This window comes from Mauremys mutica, chromosome 2, assembly GCF_020497125.1.
Source record: "Mauremys mutica isolate MM-2020 ecotype Southern chromosome 2, ASM2049712v1, whole genome shotgun sequence".
NCBI lineage: Eukaryota > Metazoa > Chordata > Testudines > Geoemydidae > Mauremys > Mauremys mutica.
In genome coordinates, this window is record NC_059073.1 from 164487601 (window position 1) to 164504958 (window position 17358).

A 17358-nucleotide genomic window follows, 5' to 3' on the forward strand; every position below is an offset into this window, starting at 1 on the left:
GAACAAAGAGTTAAGGAAATCCTAGCTGGGGAAATTGTTGTTTAGGTACTTTGCTGTGTTGGAAAAATGTAATAACGTTAACTACAACTGTGACAGTGACTCAATAGCTGAGTACTTCTCTTGTTACAAAAAAGGAAATTAAATGTTTAAAAATGGTCACCTAAATTCAGACAAAATCTTATAACAAAGAAATTCATATTTCAATGTGCAACTCTTTCCATGTTTCACCTCATGGTACTTCTCTCTTCTGGCACATGTCCTGTTGACAGAAATGCTTTGGCATGGGAACTAGACCATAGCTGGATGCAGTGGGCGAGATCTTCAGCTGATGTAAGTCAGCATAGAGCCATTTACTTCAATAGAGTTATGCTGATTTACATCAGCTGAGGTTGGAGAAACAACTTCTTGATTTAGCCAGTTGAAGCTAGAATCTTATTGTTATTGTAGTTGTTTTTATTTTGTATTCTGCTGTTGCTTGAATGAAGGATCCACACATCTGGAAAAGGAAAAATGTCCATTAGTATAGCCTTATGCTTCTTCTGTTCATTTGACTGCTGAACCATCATCACAGCATTCTCCCTCTCTTAAAGAGATTTGAAAATATATTCTTCAAGATCCCTGTTTATTTCAGACAGAGAGAGAAGTGTTGTTATGGAGTGACTGGTACCCTGACTTGTTGCAGAGGCCATGTGTATCCCCTGCTTTTATTCTCCATCATATCCACCCACGCCCTCTTTAACTGTTATGTTTAAGCATTAGAACATAAGAATGGCCATACTGGGTCAGACCAAAGGTCCATCTAGCCCAGTATCCTGTATACTGACAGTGGCCAATGCCAGGTGCCTCAGAAGGAAAGAACAGAACAGGTAATCATCAAGTGATCCATCCCCTGTCACCCATTCCCAGTTTCTGGCAAACAGGCTAGGGACACCATCCCTGCCTGCCCTGGCTTATATTCATTGATGGACCTATCCTCCATGAATTTATCTAGTTCTTTTTTTAACCCTGTTATAGTCTTGGCCTTCATAACATCCTCTGGCAACAAGTTCCACAGGTTGACTGTACATTGTGTGAAGAAGTATTTCCTTTTGTTTATTTTAAATCTGCCTATTAATTTCATTTGGTGACCCCTAGTTTTTGTGTTATGAGAAGGAGTAAATAACACTTCCTTATTTACTTTCTCCACACCAGTCATGATTTTATAGACCTCTACCATATTCCCCCTTAGTAGTCTCTTTCCCAAGCTGAAAAGTCCCAGTCCTATTAATCTCTCCTCATATGCAAGTCATTCCATACCCCTAATAATTCTTGTTGCCCTTTTCTGAACCTTTTCCAATTCCAGTGTATCTTTTTTTGCGTTGGGGCGACCACATCTGCATGCAGTATTCAAGATATGGATGTACCATGGATTTATATAGAGGCAATATAATATTTTCTATCTTATTATTTATCCCTGTCTTAATGATTCCCAACATTCTGTTAGCTTTATTGACTTCTGCTGCACATTGAGTGGATGTCCAAAACATTACAGTTTAGAATAGTTACTACTTACCATTATATAATATAATCAGTAATGTGCTCTAAGATATTACTAGACACTATTCTTGTATATTTATAAGAGCTTGTCTTCACTTCGAAATTCACCAAAATTGCTATTCTGGAATAATTATTCCAAAATAGTTATCTTGGTATAAAATCTCATGCGGACATTCTTATTCTAGAACAAGAGTGTCCAGGGGCTTATACTAAAATAACTAAATGCTTATTTTGATACATTTCCAACTATGGACAAGCCCTAGGACTGGTAGGAAGACTGGTAGGAAGATCGGATGTTGAGCACTGTTTTCCAATGTTATACTGTACCATTGTAAGATAGCTGCTAGATATACTGAGGACAGTATTGACTTCAGTGGAGCTATGACAATTTATACTAGCCGAAGATCTGCTCTATTAAAGAGAAGGATGTTATTAGTGTTAGGTTGATTTTACAGAGAATGGAATGAACTAAAACTATGGGGGGGAGGGGTCTGAATTCACCTATATTTTGGATCCCGTCCCAAAGTTTCAAGGTCCTTCCCAAAAGACTTGTTGTCCTACCTGATCCCAGCAGCTTCAGTCATATACTCTTCTGCTCCTCTGCCTAGCTGCCAGTCTTCTCCTCAGACTCCCTTCCTACCAGGACCAAACTGTCAGGCAGAGGCAAACTGCAATTATCTCCTGCTCAGCCCAAAATACACCTCTACCCCAATTATAACATGACCCGATATAACATGAATTTGGATATAATGTGGTAAAGCAGTGCTCTGGGAGGGTGGGGCTACGCACTCCAGTGGATCAAAGGAAGTTCGATATAACGCGGTTTCACCTATAACAGTAAGATTTTTTGGCTCCCGAGGACAGCGTTATATCGAGGTAGAGGTGTATTCTGTCATACCTTTTCCATATATCTAGATTGTTTGTGTATGAAATAGACATGTATGTATTCTGCTCTAAACAAATGGCTGTGGAAAACAAAGAAGAATTCTGATAAACTGATAGAATTTTAAGGACTGCTCAGAAGATATTTATTGCAATAGCCTCTTGGGGACAGAAATATGTTTTTTCCCCTTAGCATGGCAAAATGTTATGTGAAACAGATGATCTCAACTACATATGTTTGGTTCAGAGTACTATGGTAAACAAAAAGTGATTTGAAAAAGAAGAAAATACAATAGCCATGTGGTTTTCGTAAATTCAGATCAATGATGTGGTTAGCTTATTTGCTTTAAGTTGTACAAGGAAATGGGATTTTTTTAAATTGCCCCTAGAGCTTGAAATACAGCTAAAACATCTCTAGATCAGCCCATTTTCCATTAGATCCTTTCACCAATCATTTGATGTTTGGCAATTGTGTTTTCTAAAATAAAGTTTTGAGAATCATCTGAAATCAGAGATTAAAAAGACTGTATGGAGGGCAAAATTCTGGAAGGATACTCTTTTTAACCTCAAGTATCAGAGGGGTAGCTGTGTTAGTCTGGATCTGTAAAAGCAGCTGAGTCCTGTGGCACCTTATAGACTAACAGACGTATTGGAGCATGAGCGTTCGTGGGAGAATACCCACTTCGTCAGATGCATGTCATGATGTCTATTAGTCTATAAGGTGCCACAGGACTCTGCCTCTTTTTAACCTTGTTCCCAAAGTTTTAAAATGTTTTACATTCCATACACCAATGCTGATTTAAGCAGCCCAGAAGGTGTAGAGTGAATGCTTCTCAGTTTCCCTTGCTTTGCAGAAAATGCCAGTTGTATTATCATCAGTATTATTTACAAAAGGTTTGAGCTTCTGTGGACTTCTTTTGGGAAAACTTCTTTTCTGAAGTTGCAGCAAAATAGTTTTGAGCATTCAGCTGACAAAGCATGTCATGGTCTAAAATCTACTGTAGATCTAAATGGATGAGAGTTATGGTAGTCTTGGTTCTAACTATAGCTAAGATTCTCAAAAGTGGTTGTAGATGCTCTAATTTTGGGTGCCCAACTTGAAACATCCTAACAGCTCGAAGGGTTTCCAATGACACCCAAAATCACTCATCACTTTTGAAAATGTTGGCCTGTGATCTTTCTAACTAAATGTCTTGCATTCAAAATAAATAGTGATTCTAAATTAACTTGAAAATATTGTTGCAACAAATATTAAAATTGCAGCTTGCTGAAGGATGATGAATGTTTTGTAGTATATCTGCTTTCATGTTAGCATCTGCTAAAGATGTGCATGTCCACTGGTCACATGTAGCCTGCTTTATGTCTTTGAAATGAAACCGTGACAAAGTTGTTGCATAAGGGAATGAAGCATTTCCTGAAGTAATTTAATTTGTATTTACTAAATACAACTAGTTCAAATTAATTGCAGTATTCATTTATCCAGTGTCACAGAATTGTTTAAAACAAATGTAATTAAGTCATGAGAACATAAGAACATAAGAATGGCCGTATTGGGTCAAACCAAAGGTCCATCTAGCCCAGTATCCTGTCTACCGACAGTGGCCAATGTCAGGTGCCCCAGAGGGTGTGAACCCAACAGGCAATGACCAAGTGATCTCTTGCCTGCCATCCATCTCCACCCTCTGACAAACAGAGGCTAGGGACACCCTTCCTTACCCATCCTGGCTAATATCCATTAACAGACTTAACCTCCATGAATTTATCCAGTTATCTTTTAAACGCTGTTATAGTTCTAGCCTTCACAACCTCCTCAGGCAAGGAGTTCCATAAGTTGACTGTGCGCTGTGTGAAGAAGAACTTCCTTTTATTCGTATTAAACCTGCTGCCCATTAACTTAATTTGGTGGCCCCTAGTTCTTGTATTATGGGAACAAGTAAATAACTTTTCCTTATTTACTTTCTCTACATCACTAATGATTTTATATACTTCTATCATATCCCCCTTTAGTCTCCTCTTTTCCAAGCTGAAAAGTCTTAGCCTCTTTAATCTCTCCTCATATGGGACCCATTCCAAACCCCTAATCATTTTAGTTGCCCTTCTCTGAACCTTTTCTAATGCCAATATATCTTTTTTGAGATGAGGAGACTATATGTGTACACAGTATTCAAGATATGTGCGTACCATGGAATTACACAAGGGCAATAAGATACTCTCCGTCTTATTTTCTATCGCCTTTTTAATGATTTCTAACATCCTGTTTGCTTTTTTGACCGCCGCTGCACACTGCATGGACGTCTTCAGAGAACTATCCACGATGACTCCAAGATCTTTTTCTTGATTCGTTGTAGCTAAATTAGCCCCCGTCATATTGTATGTATAGTTGGGATTATTTCTTCCAATGTGCATTACTTTACATTTATCTACATTAAATTTCATTTGCCATTTTGTTGCCCAATCACTTAGTTTTGTGAGATCTTTTTGAAGTTCTTCACAGTCTGCTTTGGTCTTAACTATCTTGAGCAGTTTATTATCATCTGCAAACTTTGCCACCTTACTTTGTACCCCTTTCTCCAGATCATTTATGAATAAGTTGAATAGGATTGGTCCTAGGACTGACCGTTGGGGAACACCACTAGTTACCCCTCTCCATTCTGAGAATTTACCATTTATTCCTACCTTTGTTCCCTGTCTTTTAACCAGTTCTCAATCAATGAAAGGACCTTCCCTCTTATCCCATGACAACTTAATTTACATAAGAGCCTTTGGTGAGGGATCTTGTCAAAGGCTTTCTGGAAATCTAAGTACACTATGTCCACTGGATCCCCCTTGTCCACATGTTTGTTGACCCCTTCAAAGAACTCTAATAGATTAGTAAGACATGATTTCCCTTTACAGAAACCATGTTGACTTTTGCCCAACAATTTATGTTCTTCTATGTGTCTGACAATTTTATTCTTTACTATTGTTTCAGCTAATTTTCCCGGTACTGACGTTAGACTTACCGGTCTGTAATTGCTGGGATCACCTCTAGAGCCTTTTTCAAATATTGGCATTACATTAGCTATCTTCCAGTCATTGGGTACAGAAGCCAATTTAAAGGACGGGTTACAAACCATAGTTAATAGTTCCGCAACTTCACATTTGAGTTCTTTCAGAACTGTTGGATGAATGTCATCTGGTCCCGGTGACTTGTTACTGTTAAGTTTATCAATTAATTCCAAAATCTCCTCTAGTGATGCCTCAATCTGTGACAATTCCTCCGATTTGTACCTACAAAAGCCGGCTCAGGTTTGGGAGTCTCCCTAACATCCTCAGCCATGAAGACTGAAGCAAAGAATCCATTTAGTTTCTCCACAATGACTTTATCATCTTTAAGTGCTCCTTTAGTATCTCGATCATCTGGGGCCCCACTGGTTGTTTAGCAGACTTCCTGCTTCTGATGTACTTAAAAACATTTTGTTATTACCTTTTGAGTTTTTGGCTAGCCGTTCTTCAAACTCCTCTTTGGCTTTTCTTATTACATTTTTACACTTAATTAGGCAATGTTTATATTCCTTTCTATTTACCACACTAGTCCTGTGTCTCTTTGTCAAGTTTCAGTTTTATGTAGTCTGGCTCTCTCAAAAAGAAAACATCAAGCCTCCAGTATGCACTTGCTATCCATATTTCTCTTTGTGGATCTCTCCTTATCTGCTTATTTGTAGATCTATACAGGAGAACTGTCAGTTAAAATCTACGTATTTGACAAGCACATTATACGCACCCAGTGTGGTATCTGGGTGCCAGTGTTTATTCCTAGAAAAGAAGAGATTATAAAACTAGCATATTTTGTTTCATTATCAGGCCTGTGGCATCTGACAGGTTCTGATGTTCTCACTGAGCAACACACAGTTCATTCTAAGTCATTTTTTCCTAATGCCTAGTGCAGGGGTGGCCAACCTGTGGCTCCGGAGCCACATGTGGCTCTTCAGAAGTTAATATGTGGCTCCTTCTGTAGGCACTAACTCCGGGGCTGGAGCTACAGGCGCCAACTTTCCAGTGTGCTGGGGGGTGCTCACTGCTAAAGCCCTGGCTTTGCCAGAGGCCCTGCCTCCACTCCGCCCCCTCCCCTGAGTCTGCTGTGCCCTCACTCCTCCTCCCCCCCCAGAGTCTCCACGCCAGGGAACATCTGATCGGGAGGTGCTGGGGGTGGGGGAGCTGACAGGGGGCTGCTGATATATTACTGTGGCTCTTTGGCAATGTACATTGGTAAATTCTGGCTCCTTCTTCAGGCTCAGGTTGGCAACTCCTGGCCTAGTGTCACAACCACTTGTACGATGTGTCTGACATGGGTTCTCTGGTTTAATGCTTAACATGTATAATTTGGATGTAGATTTTATTTGGCAATTTTGTTAGTAGTAGCAGTCAGGTACAATTAATTGATTCGGTCAGTTCATTAATGAATCCCCATCATCATGGGATCTAATGGAGATGAATTTGTGATCATTTTCAGCAATGAGAGTCAAGGAGAGAGCCAAGGGAAATTTGGCAGGCAGTTATTCTGTCCCTCATGATACCACATTTAAAAGTTAACTTTGCAGGAGAGATTAATATGTAGTTGTAAAATAAAAAGTAAAATGATTATACTGTATGGTTTAGATATGGTCAGTTCTGTGCCTTGCTCCTTTTCTCAACTCAGAAATGTGACCTGAGCAAAGTGGTGGCCATTCTGGGGTGATGTTTTCTCCTAAAGACATGTAGAGATGAACATTTAAACGTATCCCCTAACTTTAGATAGGTTAGCTTTTGGGTGCTGGTCTTCGAAAACCAGACCAGCAGTGTCTCAAGGAGGGCTAGCCAAAAAACAAGAATTCAATTTTGTGACAAAATTTAAAGGGTTTGCATTTTGTTTTCATTCAGCATCAGAATGAAACCAGGATTTCCAAAATGTTTCACAAAATAAGTGTCTGGAGATTAGGGTATTATTTTATGTGGGAGACCCAGGTTCACATCCCTGCTCTGCTTGATTTGGAGCATAGGCTTGAACTCAGGTCTTTGATATCCTAGGTGAATGCTCTAACCACTGGGCTATTGGCTATCCTGCATTGGGTCTTTTTCAGTGTGACTAGAAATTTCATCCTGAAGCTGAGGAAAATTGAATCAATATGATACATTTCCACACAAAAATGGAATGGTCAAGAAGACTGAAAGACAAGATCTTCTTGTCCACTGGTGATCTTGACCATTTAGCTCTTTCTGCTGACTTAGCCATACATATGTGTGACCATTATGATGTTAATTTTTCCATTAGGAACAGGACTGAGATCATCAATTTATTTCAGAGACCAAATACCCCTTACTGCCAAGTTGGGGCAAAACTGATCCGGTTTGCCAGAGATAAGACTTTGTGTTACATTACAAAATCTGTGCTGCCCAGATGCTCCTTATGGATAAGGGCAGAGGCATATTAACAGATCAATATGGGAAAATGTGCACTGCTATATCTGGTCTTTGGATGAAGGACTACAGTCCACAAGGATATATGTTTGGTATGTACTACAAACAGTAAATTCATTCAGGACCAAATCCTGGCCCCATTGAAGTGAATTGTAAAAGTCTCTTAAGTCAATGGGACAGTATTTGGTCTTTAATGTTAAGATAAAAAACAAGAAGCACCCACTCTATAGCTCTGTTTGTATATGTGTAATGTATTCTTTTTTAAGGCTAAAATTGAATGCTTCCTTATGCATTTTGCTCTGCAGCACTGTTCATTTCTGCCTTTCTTTCTGAATATGTCACAGACCTCAGGTATTGTTGAAGTAGAACAGTTTTGTTAGGCTGTTCAGAGCTAATTATAAAATAGCCAGGGAAAGTAAACCACTTTAAAATTGATTAGTTTTTTGGTGTTGTTTTTTTTTTGTTTTTCTTTTTTTTAACTGATCAGTAACAAATCAGTGTTTAAACTTTGGGTGGGCAGCACAGCTAGTGAATGACTTACAAAAAGGATACTCAATCAGCCATCATTTACTTTTGCTAATTAAATGGAAAAGCAAGGAAGCAGGTATGGAAATTTGAAGCAAGCACTAGAAGTCCAGCATTACAGTACATTTTGCAGAGATGCTAGAATCATAGTTTAGTCACCTCAGTGGACTAGGAGTAGTGCTTTGTAATGAACTGATTCATGATCAGTTCTGTTGGTTTTGGACGTACTTTGTGATTTTTGTCTCTCTGAGGATTCAAAGAAAAGAAACAGCAAGGGAAGCCAGTAGAGTATGAAAACTATAACACTCTCAGGGCTGATATTGGAAGCCTAGGTCCAAAGTCTGATGTTGGCTACTCCAGTGTAAATGCAGCATAACTCCACTGAAATACACTGTGTTCTATTAGATTCCCTCCAGTGTACCTGAGGGCTTGGCTACACTTGAAAGTTGCAGCGCTGGGAGTTACAGTGCTGGTCGTGCAGCTGTGCAGGGCCAGCGCTGGTGTGTGTCCACACTCACAGCTACCAGCGCTGGTGTGTGGCCACATTTGCAGCATTTACAGCGCTGTTGGGAGTGCTGCATTATGGGCAGCTATCCCAGCATTCAAGTGGCAACAACGTGCTTTTCAAAAGAGCGGGGTGGAGGGTGGTGTACTGTGACAGGGAGCGGGGAAGATAGAGAGAGTGGATTTTTGGAGTCAACACTGTGTGTTAGCTTCCCTGGATTTAAAAATCACAAAATGTTTGCGAGCCCTTAGTCTTAACTCTTAATTGCAAACAGCCTGCCTCCAACACGGACTCCCCGCTGTTTCACTCACTCCCTGTGGTGTACTGTGACAGGGAGCGGGGAAGATAGAGAGAGTGGATTTTTGGAGCCAACACTGTGTGTTAGCTTCCCTGGATTGAAAAATCACAAAATGTTCGCGAACCCTTAGTCTTAATTGCAAACAGCCTGCATCCAATGCTGTTTCTCTGTCAAGCAAACTGCTTGCCTCTCATTTGATCGTTCACAGCCAGGTACAGATAGCTCCTGTTTGCTGTGATCAGTGTTTGTTTTTTAGATAAGCAGTTCAACGGAGCTCCGATCGGAGTTCACAACAAAACAAAGAGAGGCTGCATAACAAAACAAAGAGAGTAATTTAGTTAAAAGCATTCTGGGATATCTCCTTATTCCCTGGAGGCCAATAAAAGCGCTGGTGTGTGTCCACACTTGATGAGCAGCGCTGGATCACCAGCGCTGCAATCGCTACACCCCAACCTGGCCAGGTGTACAGCCAGCGCTGCAGCCAGGGAGTTGCAGCGCTGGATGTGCCTTGCAGGTGTGGACGGTTACTAATTGCAGCGCTGGAAAGCCTCTACCAGCGCTGCAACTTGCAAGTGTAGCCAAGCCCTGAGAGAATAATCTGCCCCCTGGGCTTTCCTTTCCTTTTTTAGTAATTCAAGTGAGCCATTTGTTTTTACATATTAATTGAAACATATTTTATGTTTGTTCTCATATTAGTTGGCTGACATAGGTCATTTTTAGTGCTTCTGTAAGGAAGGTACTAATTTTGGTCAGGTATAATGTGAACAGGTGCTATATATGTTTCCTCGCTCATTTCTGCTAGTGCATCTCAATTTTGACCCATAGTCTTGACAATTTCACTTTTATTCCTGGGCCAGGTTGTGTACTGTTTTTGAGATGTGGACAGATATCCACTGGAGATTAGGTTGAAGTAACTCATTTTCACCTCTGATAAAATTAAAATGTAACCCAAGTTTCCAGAGGTAGAAGGGGGCTAATGTATTATCCAATTTTGCCAGTTAGTCTTTTCTGTTTAAAAGGGCGCTGTCAACTTGAAAATCATACATGGTAAAAAAATTTCCAGAAAGAAATATTCCTACAGTAGTACCCAAGATAAATTTAACTGAAAGAGGTTAGAGGGGGGAAATCTATATTAGCTTCCAGTTTGCTCACACCATATGCATTTGACAGCCCTTCACATCTAGTTAGTTTTATTGTTTCCTCTGTACAGTGTCAGTTTCTCCATTGGTTGTGTGTGTGTGAGACACAGTGACATGAGAGTAAGAAGCATTAAAAGGTAGAAGGGAAAGGAAAACAAAAATGGTTGAGAAGACTTAGATGCAGGTATAATATCTGAAACTACTTTTAACACATTTGAAAAGAACCAGTTCTCAAATTGACCATGCCCCTTTGAACATTATTCCATCTTCAGTCGGTACTAGCCAGTTCAATCAGCTGATAGCAGTATCACACAAAATAACTTAATATTTGGCCTCAGAAGTGGTATAATAGTGACTGAAGAATAAAAGGAAAAAGCAAGCTTGAAAGGGAGCCTGAGGCTGAAGTGCAAGTTAAAGATGACCTTGTAAAGTTTAACGTATATTTGGAGGGCAGAGGATGAAAAATATAACTGGCCAATCAGTAGGAAGAATAAAAGTAGTTCTTCGAGTAATTGCTCATATCAATTCCAGTTAGGTGTGTGCGTGCGCCGCATGCACGGATGTCGGAAATTTTTTCCCTAGCGGCTACCTATCGAGGATATGTCTGTAACCAGGGTCAAGGTGGGTTGAGGGGAATGACTCTGACCCCACCTCCGAGGTAAGGCTTGGGAGTCACCTAACTGGAATTGACATGAGCAATCACTCGAAGAAGAAAAAACGGTTACTTACCTTTCTGTAACTGTTGTTCTTTGAGATGTGTTGCTCATATCTATTCCATTCCCACCCACCTTCCCCTCTGTCGCAGTAGCCAGCAAGAAGAAACTGAAGGGGGGTCGGGCCGGCAGGGTCTTATATAGAACACCACATCGGCGCCACTCCAGGGGGCTCCCCAGCCGGCCCGACGGGTAGCTGCTAGGGGAAAAGTTTCCGACATCCATGCACGCGGCGTGAGCACACACCTAACTGGAATAGATATGAGCAACACATCTCAAAGAACAACAGTTACAGAAAGGTAAGTAAGTGGTTTTTTCAGTCATTTTGGCAAATTTCTCATATATTTGCATTATTTCAGCCACAGTTCTCCCTACTTCCTCCAATAGAGCCAAATTCTGCCCTTCAGTGTGTATGCCTCTCCCATTAATGTCAGTGGGAGTTATATACTCACAACAGAAGATAGAGTTTGGCCTCTCCCTTTGTGAACAGCTGTCATTGATCGCTATGATACCAATTTTGGGGGAGATTTTGCTCCCATTGGCTTTCAGTAGGACTTGTGCTCCTAAATTTTGTAGGCACTTTTGAAAATCTCCCCCTCCATTCGTACCCAATCAATGGGAATTATATGCAATCAGGCTGGGACTATATTGAGGTTCTTTTGAAAAATCTTCCCACCTTTTCTTTAGCACCAGTGTAGTTCCACCAGTGCTATCAGTGTCATCTGATTGTTGGCATTTGTACCACAGTATCACATAGGCCTGTTTACACCATTAGCAGATAGTCTGTAATAGCACTGCCCATTGTTGCGAGCACTGGTGGAGCTGCAATGGTGTTACAACAACGATGGCAGATTTTCACAAAAAACCACTTCAGACACGGCCATAGGGAGAATTTAACAGCCCTTTTGTGTGTTTATCCATTTATATGCATTAAATTCTTTCTTAAGGATTATGCTATTCATGTGAAGTGAAAAAGAAATACACAATACCTCTGAATTTAAGAACAGGTATTTCTGTTCCATTGAGGAAAATGCTGACACATTATTGTGTGTTATCACTTGCGTCTTTAATTTTAGCATCAGACAAAAGCTCTGTAATCTTCTAGCCTAAAAGTTTGCTTCCCTTTCACTCTGTATAAAGTATTTATCTTGTGTGGCTAACTGATTTTCAGTTGGGAGTAGCAACACAAAATAATGAGATATCTGGAGAACATAAATGGAACTTTATTATCCCCAACAAGAGAAGAAAAGGGGCTTTAGAACTTGGGACAGTTAATCAAAAATAGGCACACAGAAATAAATATAAACTTAGACAGAAGATACCCTCTTCCATTCCCAATTTGAGAGCAAGTATAAAAAATTATAAATTTCCCAGAAACTTGCAAATCAATGGTGGAAGGAATAAGATAAAAAAAGCCATACGGTGTCTTATACACAGTGCCTCCCTGAGCTCTGTGGAGAAGAGCAGAACAAGAGAGATGCCCTTGTGTTATGCTCCATGTGGTAAGAACATCCCCACTCGGTCATGTATCATTAGTGGTATTTGACTGATGAACTTTTATCATGACAGAACATACTCTACCACTTCATCTACAGGACTAGCTATCAGCAAAAGAAAGCTGTTATCTGGGAAAGGGGATGAACTGCTAGCTTTAAGTGCTGGGACTCAGAGTGGTTGACCTGGTGCTTTCTCTCTTTCCCTTTCCCTATCTCATGTGGTTCCCCAAGAAGGTGAACGGGATTCCTAGGACCATGTGCTGGTTCTGAGGGGTATGGTGGGGGGTGGGGTGGAAGTGTTAGCTCCTCCTGCCATACCTTAGTTCTGTCCCTGTTCTTACTCTGCTACAGTGTGCTCTGACAGTTCCCATGCATTCCCGGTGTGGTGTCTGCTGCTGCTACTGTTCTGCTGCAGCTTTGGCAGCAGCATGGGCCCAGCTCTTTAGAATGCTCCATTTAGCAATTATTTTTGTATGCTCCCAAGACATTGCTGATCAGTGCAAGTCAGATAAGGGAAATGGGAATTTTTAGCAGTTTAGAACTCAGCTAAACCTGTACACATTTTATGGGATAAAGAATAAACACTTCTCTAGCCTGAGGGCTCTCTCCCTTGCCAAATTTCAAAGGCTTCCTGCAAACTATGGAGGTGTAGGAACTTCTTAAAAAAAGGTTGCAAGAATCTTTTACAACTGAAAATGTTATGCAGCCTGAATATAGGGGTTACTACAAGCTTCCCCTTTAATACATATGTACATGTACTGGGAAAGTATGAGTATTTTGGTGCGAGGATCTAATGGCCAGCCCCCGATGATGGATTTAAAGAGACTGGTAACAACAAATACATGAAGAAAATGTGGGATTATTCCTTTAAGCATAGATATTATTTACTTAACTTGCATGGACTCCCATATTTCATACCATGTAACAAGGACAGAATAAGCCACTTTTTTGGTACTTATTTCAAAGGGTTCTGTACCACACTGTAAAAGAAATAGCTGCTATTAATGAAGTTTTGTTGTGTTCTGTTTCAAAGGATCAGCTATTATCTGCTTCCTCTTAAAAGGTGATAACTGTAGTTTCAAAATAGTCAAAATCATGCCCTCTGAAATCATCTGGGAGCAGACAATTAAATTTTGTAATCACTTCTGCTATACTGCAATGATTAAGTATTATTACAACTTGACTACATACTATGCACGCAATTAGAAATTTACCGGACTACCTATAACAGATTCTAGGTCTTTCCCAGATGTTTATTAATTCCCATTAGTTTTCCACAGTTCAGTCACCTTGATGCTCCACCTGAACTCCATTATAATAATTATGTGTTTGTTTTTACTTTATTGATCTATATAATATGAGGAAATGCTAAGTAGCATCTCAGGGAGCCTTGGCATGTATAGGCAAATATAAGTGTTCATATTAGCTAATCTTTTGGGTTTATATTTGCAGTGCATGTATTGGATCCCAGGATCCTTACTGTGGCTGGGACATGGTGATGAAGAAATGCACAACACTGGAAGAAAGTCTAAGCATGAGTCAGTGGGAGCAAAGCATCACTGTGTGTCCAGTAAGTCCAAGAAAATTCATTGACCTCTTAAAGTTCTTAAGTTCATGTGGATCTCATGTAAACTAGTCACTGTAAGATTTCTCAGGCTGAGAACATAATTATACACAAAGCACATTGCTTCAGGCCTTTCCGCTCAGATGTGGACTGTAAACTTATTTGTGTTTCAGTTCGTAGCCAACTACTTTGCAGTACAGTATGTTCAAGACATTGTTTGCAATTTTATACAGAGCAGTCAGCTTTCTTCCACAACCGTACATGTTCCCACTTTGAAGATGAATATTCAGAGACAAATTACAGCAAAATGTTTTTCCTTCCAGAATTTCCCCCCCCACAAACACACACACTTTGTACTGTAAAACCAGATTTTAATTGCTAGAGATGGAATCTTGCCCCCTGAGGTTGTTATAGCTAATTTAAAAAGTCACATAATGATTCACAAAGTTCACTAATTGAAAAGGTGCTATACTTCTAGAGACACAAAGTGGATTGTTTGGATGCAGAAAACCCACACATATAATGACACATGAACACTGATTATAGCAAGTATAATATTTATGACTACTCACGGGTTTTTTTGTTTGTTTGTTTGTTTTAAATTTCATATGGGATGGAGTTGATATGCTCTCTCTCCTGTTTAGTCTGGCCTCAACATTTTAGTATCATACTCAAAATATGTAATGAAATAAACAATAAAATAATAAATATTTTATTATTTAATATACCAATACAGATGGTCTTTTATAAACAAAGAAGAAAATTCCCTTCCCCAAGGAGTTTGCAAACTAATGGCCAGATTCTGCTTCACCTATTCATGTTGACTAGTACCTTGGTCCTGAAATAGTTGCATTTCATTCAGTGGGATTATTCTAGAACAGGAGTCGGCAACCTACAGCATGCGTGCCAAACATGGCACACAAGCCGATTTTGAGCGGCACGCAGCTGCCTGCTGCGGTCCTGGCCCCCAGCCCTATTCAGCCCTCCTGCCCACCGCTCTCCCCTGTGGGGGCAGGAGGCAGAAGCTTGGTTCTGCGGCAGCCAAGCTCCCCCACACACACTTCTTCCCCCAGCGTGGTGCTTTCCTGCCCTTCCCCCTCTCCTTCCCTGCGCCAATCAGCTGATGGCCCTTGCGAGGGGGAGGGGGAAGAGTGGCAGCGTGCACACAGCTCCGTAGAGGATGCAGAGAGAGGTAGGGACGGGGCCTTGGGGAAGGGGGTGGAACAGGGCCTATCCCTTCCAGCCCCCTGCCATGAGCCGCTCAGGCCAGGGGGTGGGAGCACCCCCACGAGCCGAGCACCCCAGCCCTCTGCCCTGAACCCCCCTCACACACTCAGCCTTCTGCCCTACACCCCCCACACACCGATCCCTCTGCCCTGACCCTTGAACCCACCCCACACCCAGCCTTCTGCCCTGCACCCCCCACATCCCTCAGCCTTCTGCCCTGCACCCTCAACACACCCCCAGCCCTCTCATAGAATCTCAGGGTTGGAAGGGACCTCAGGAGGTCATCTAGTCCAACCCCCTGCTCAAAGCAGGACCAAACCCAACTAAATCATCCCAGCCAGGGCTTTGTCAAGCCTGACCTTAAAAACCTCTAAGGAAGGAGATTCCACTACCTCCCTAGGTAACCCATTCCAGTTCTTCACCACCCTACTAGTGAAAAAGTTTTTCCTAATATCCAGCCTAAACCTCCCCCTCTGCAACTTGAGACCATTACTCCTTGTTCTGTCATCTTCTACCACTGAGAACAGTCTAGATCCATCCTCTTTGGAACCCCCTTTCAGGTAGTTGAAAGCAGCTATCAAATCCCCCCTCATTCTTCTCTTCTGCAGACTAAACAATCCCAGTTCCCTCAGCCTCTCCTCATAAGTCATGTGCTCCAGCCCCCTAATCATTTTTGTTGCCCTCCGCTGGACTCTCTCCAATTTATCCACATCCTTCTTGTAGTGTGGGGCCCAAAACTGGACACAGTACTCCAAATGAGGCCTCACCAGTGCTGAGTAGAGGGGAATGATCACATCCCTTGATCTGCTGGAAATGCCCCTACTTATACAACCCAAAATGCCATTAGCCTTCTGCCCTGACCCTTGAACCCCCACACCCCTCAGCTCTCTGCCATGACCCTTGAACCCCCCCACACCCCCGGCCTTCTGCCCTGCACCCGTCACACTCCCACTGCCCTCTGCCCTGACCCTGAACATCCCCCCACACACCCAGCCTTCTGCCTTGCACCCCCACAGCCCCATCCCTCCGTCCTGACCCCTGAACCCCTCCCCGCACCCAGCCTTCTGCCCTGAACCCCCCACACTCCCACTGCCCTCTGCCCTGACCCCTGAACACCCCACACACACCCAGCCTTCTGCCCTGCACCTCCACAGCCCCATCCCTCTGTCCTGACCCCTGAACCCCCCCAGACACCCCAGCCCTCTGCCCTGACCCCTGAACCCCACCCCACAAGTCTGGGGTCCTGGCCGCAGGCCCTGCTCAGCCTGCTGCCGGCCTAGGTGAACAGAACCCCAGGCTGGCAGTGAGCTGAGCAGGCTGGCGGCGTAAGATCAGCATTTTAATTTAATTTTAAATGACACTCCTTAAACATTTTGAAAACCTTGTTTACTTTACATACAATAGTTTAGTTATATAATATAGACTTATAGAAAGAGACCTTCTAATAATGTTAAAATGTATTACTGGCACACGAAACCTTAAATTAGAGTGAATAAATGAAGACTCAGCACACCGCTTCTGAAAGGTTGCCGACCCTTTTCTAGAAGTAAGGTACTAGTCAGCATCAGGGTGGTAGAATGTATCTGTAAATTAGATTGATAGCATAATTGGAATAGACACCCAACCAATGTGGAAGAGAAGGAGGGTAGTCAACAGAAACCTCAGGAAAAGGGAATGCTGCTCTTTGCAGAATACGATTTACAAAGAATTCAGTTAGTGCTATTTTAGATACACTCAAGAGCAAGAGTAGACAATATGGAGGTGAGAATAGTAAAGGAAATCAAGCAAAAGACAGATTAGAAGAATGTGGAAACACCTTGCACTGAAGAAGAGGGAGGTTGTTAAGGCACAGAAGTGGCTACAACTGGTACTGATTCTTGAGTAGGGAGAAGAAAACAAAAGGAGCAGTGAAGCAAGATAATTATACAGACCATATGGAACAAGAGAAGGAATAGAAGGAAATGAGAACTAAGATATAAGCAAGGAAAGAGCTATATGGATTCCTGAACGTGAGAAAGATGAGACAGAACTTGATGC

The 17358-nt window shown here is 41.7% G+C and overlaps 1 protein-coding gene across 2 annotated transcripts in view; it reads left to right on the plus strand.

The window, feature by feature from the left end:
- SEMA5A (semaphorin 5A) overlaps positions 1-17358 on the plus strand; it is a 668529-nt gene that overhangs the window by 480112 nt on the left and 171059 nt on the right. For both annotated transcript variants that reach the window (XM_045005697.1, XM_045005698.1), the window contains one exon: positions 13983-14100. In XM_045005697.1, coding sequence (XP_044861632.1) covers positions 13983-14100 — 118 coding nt within the window. The remainder of the gene's footprint in view (positions 1-13982; positions 14101-17358) is intronic.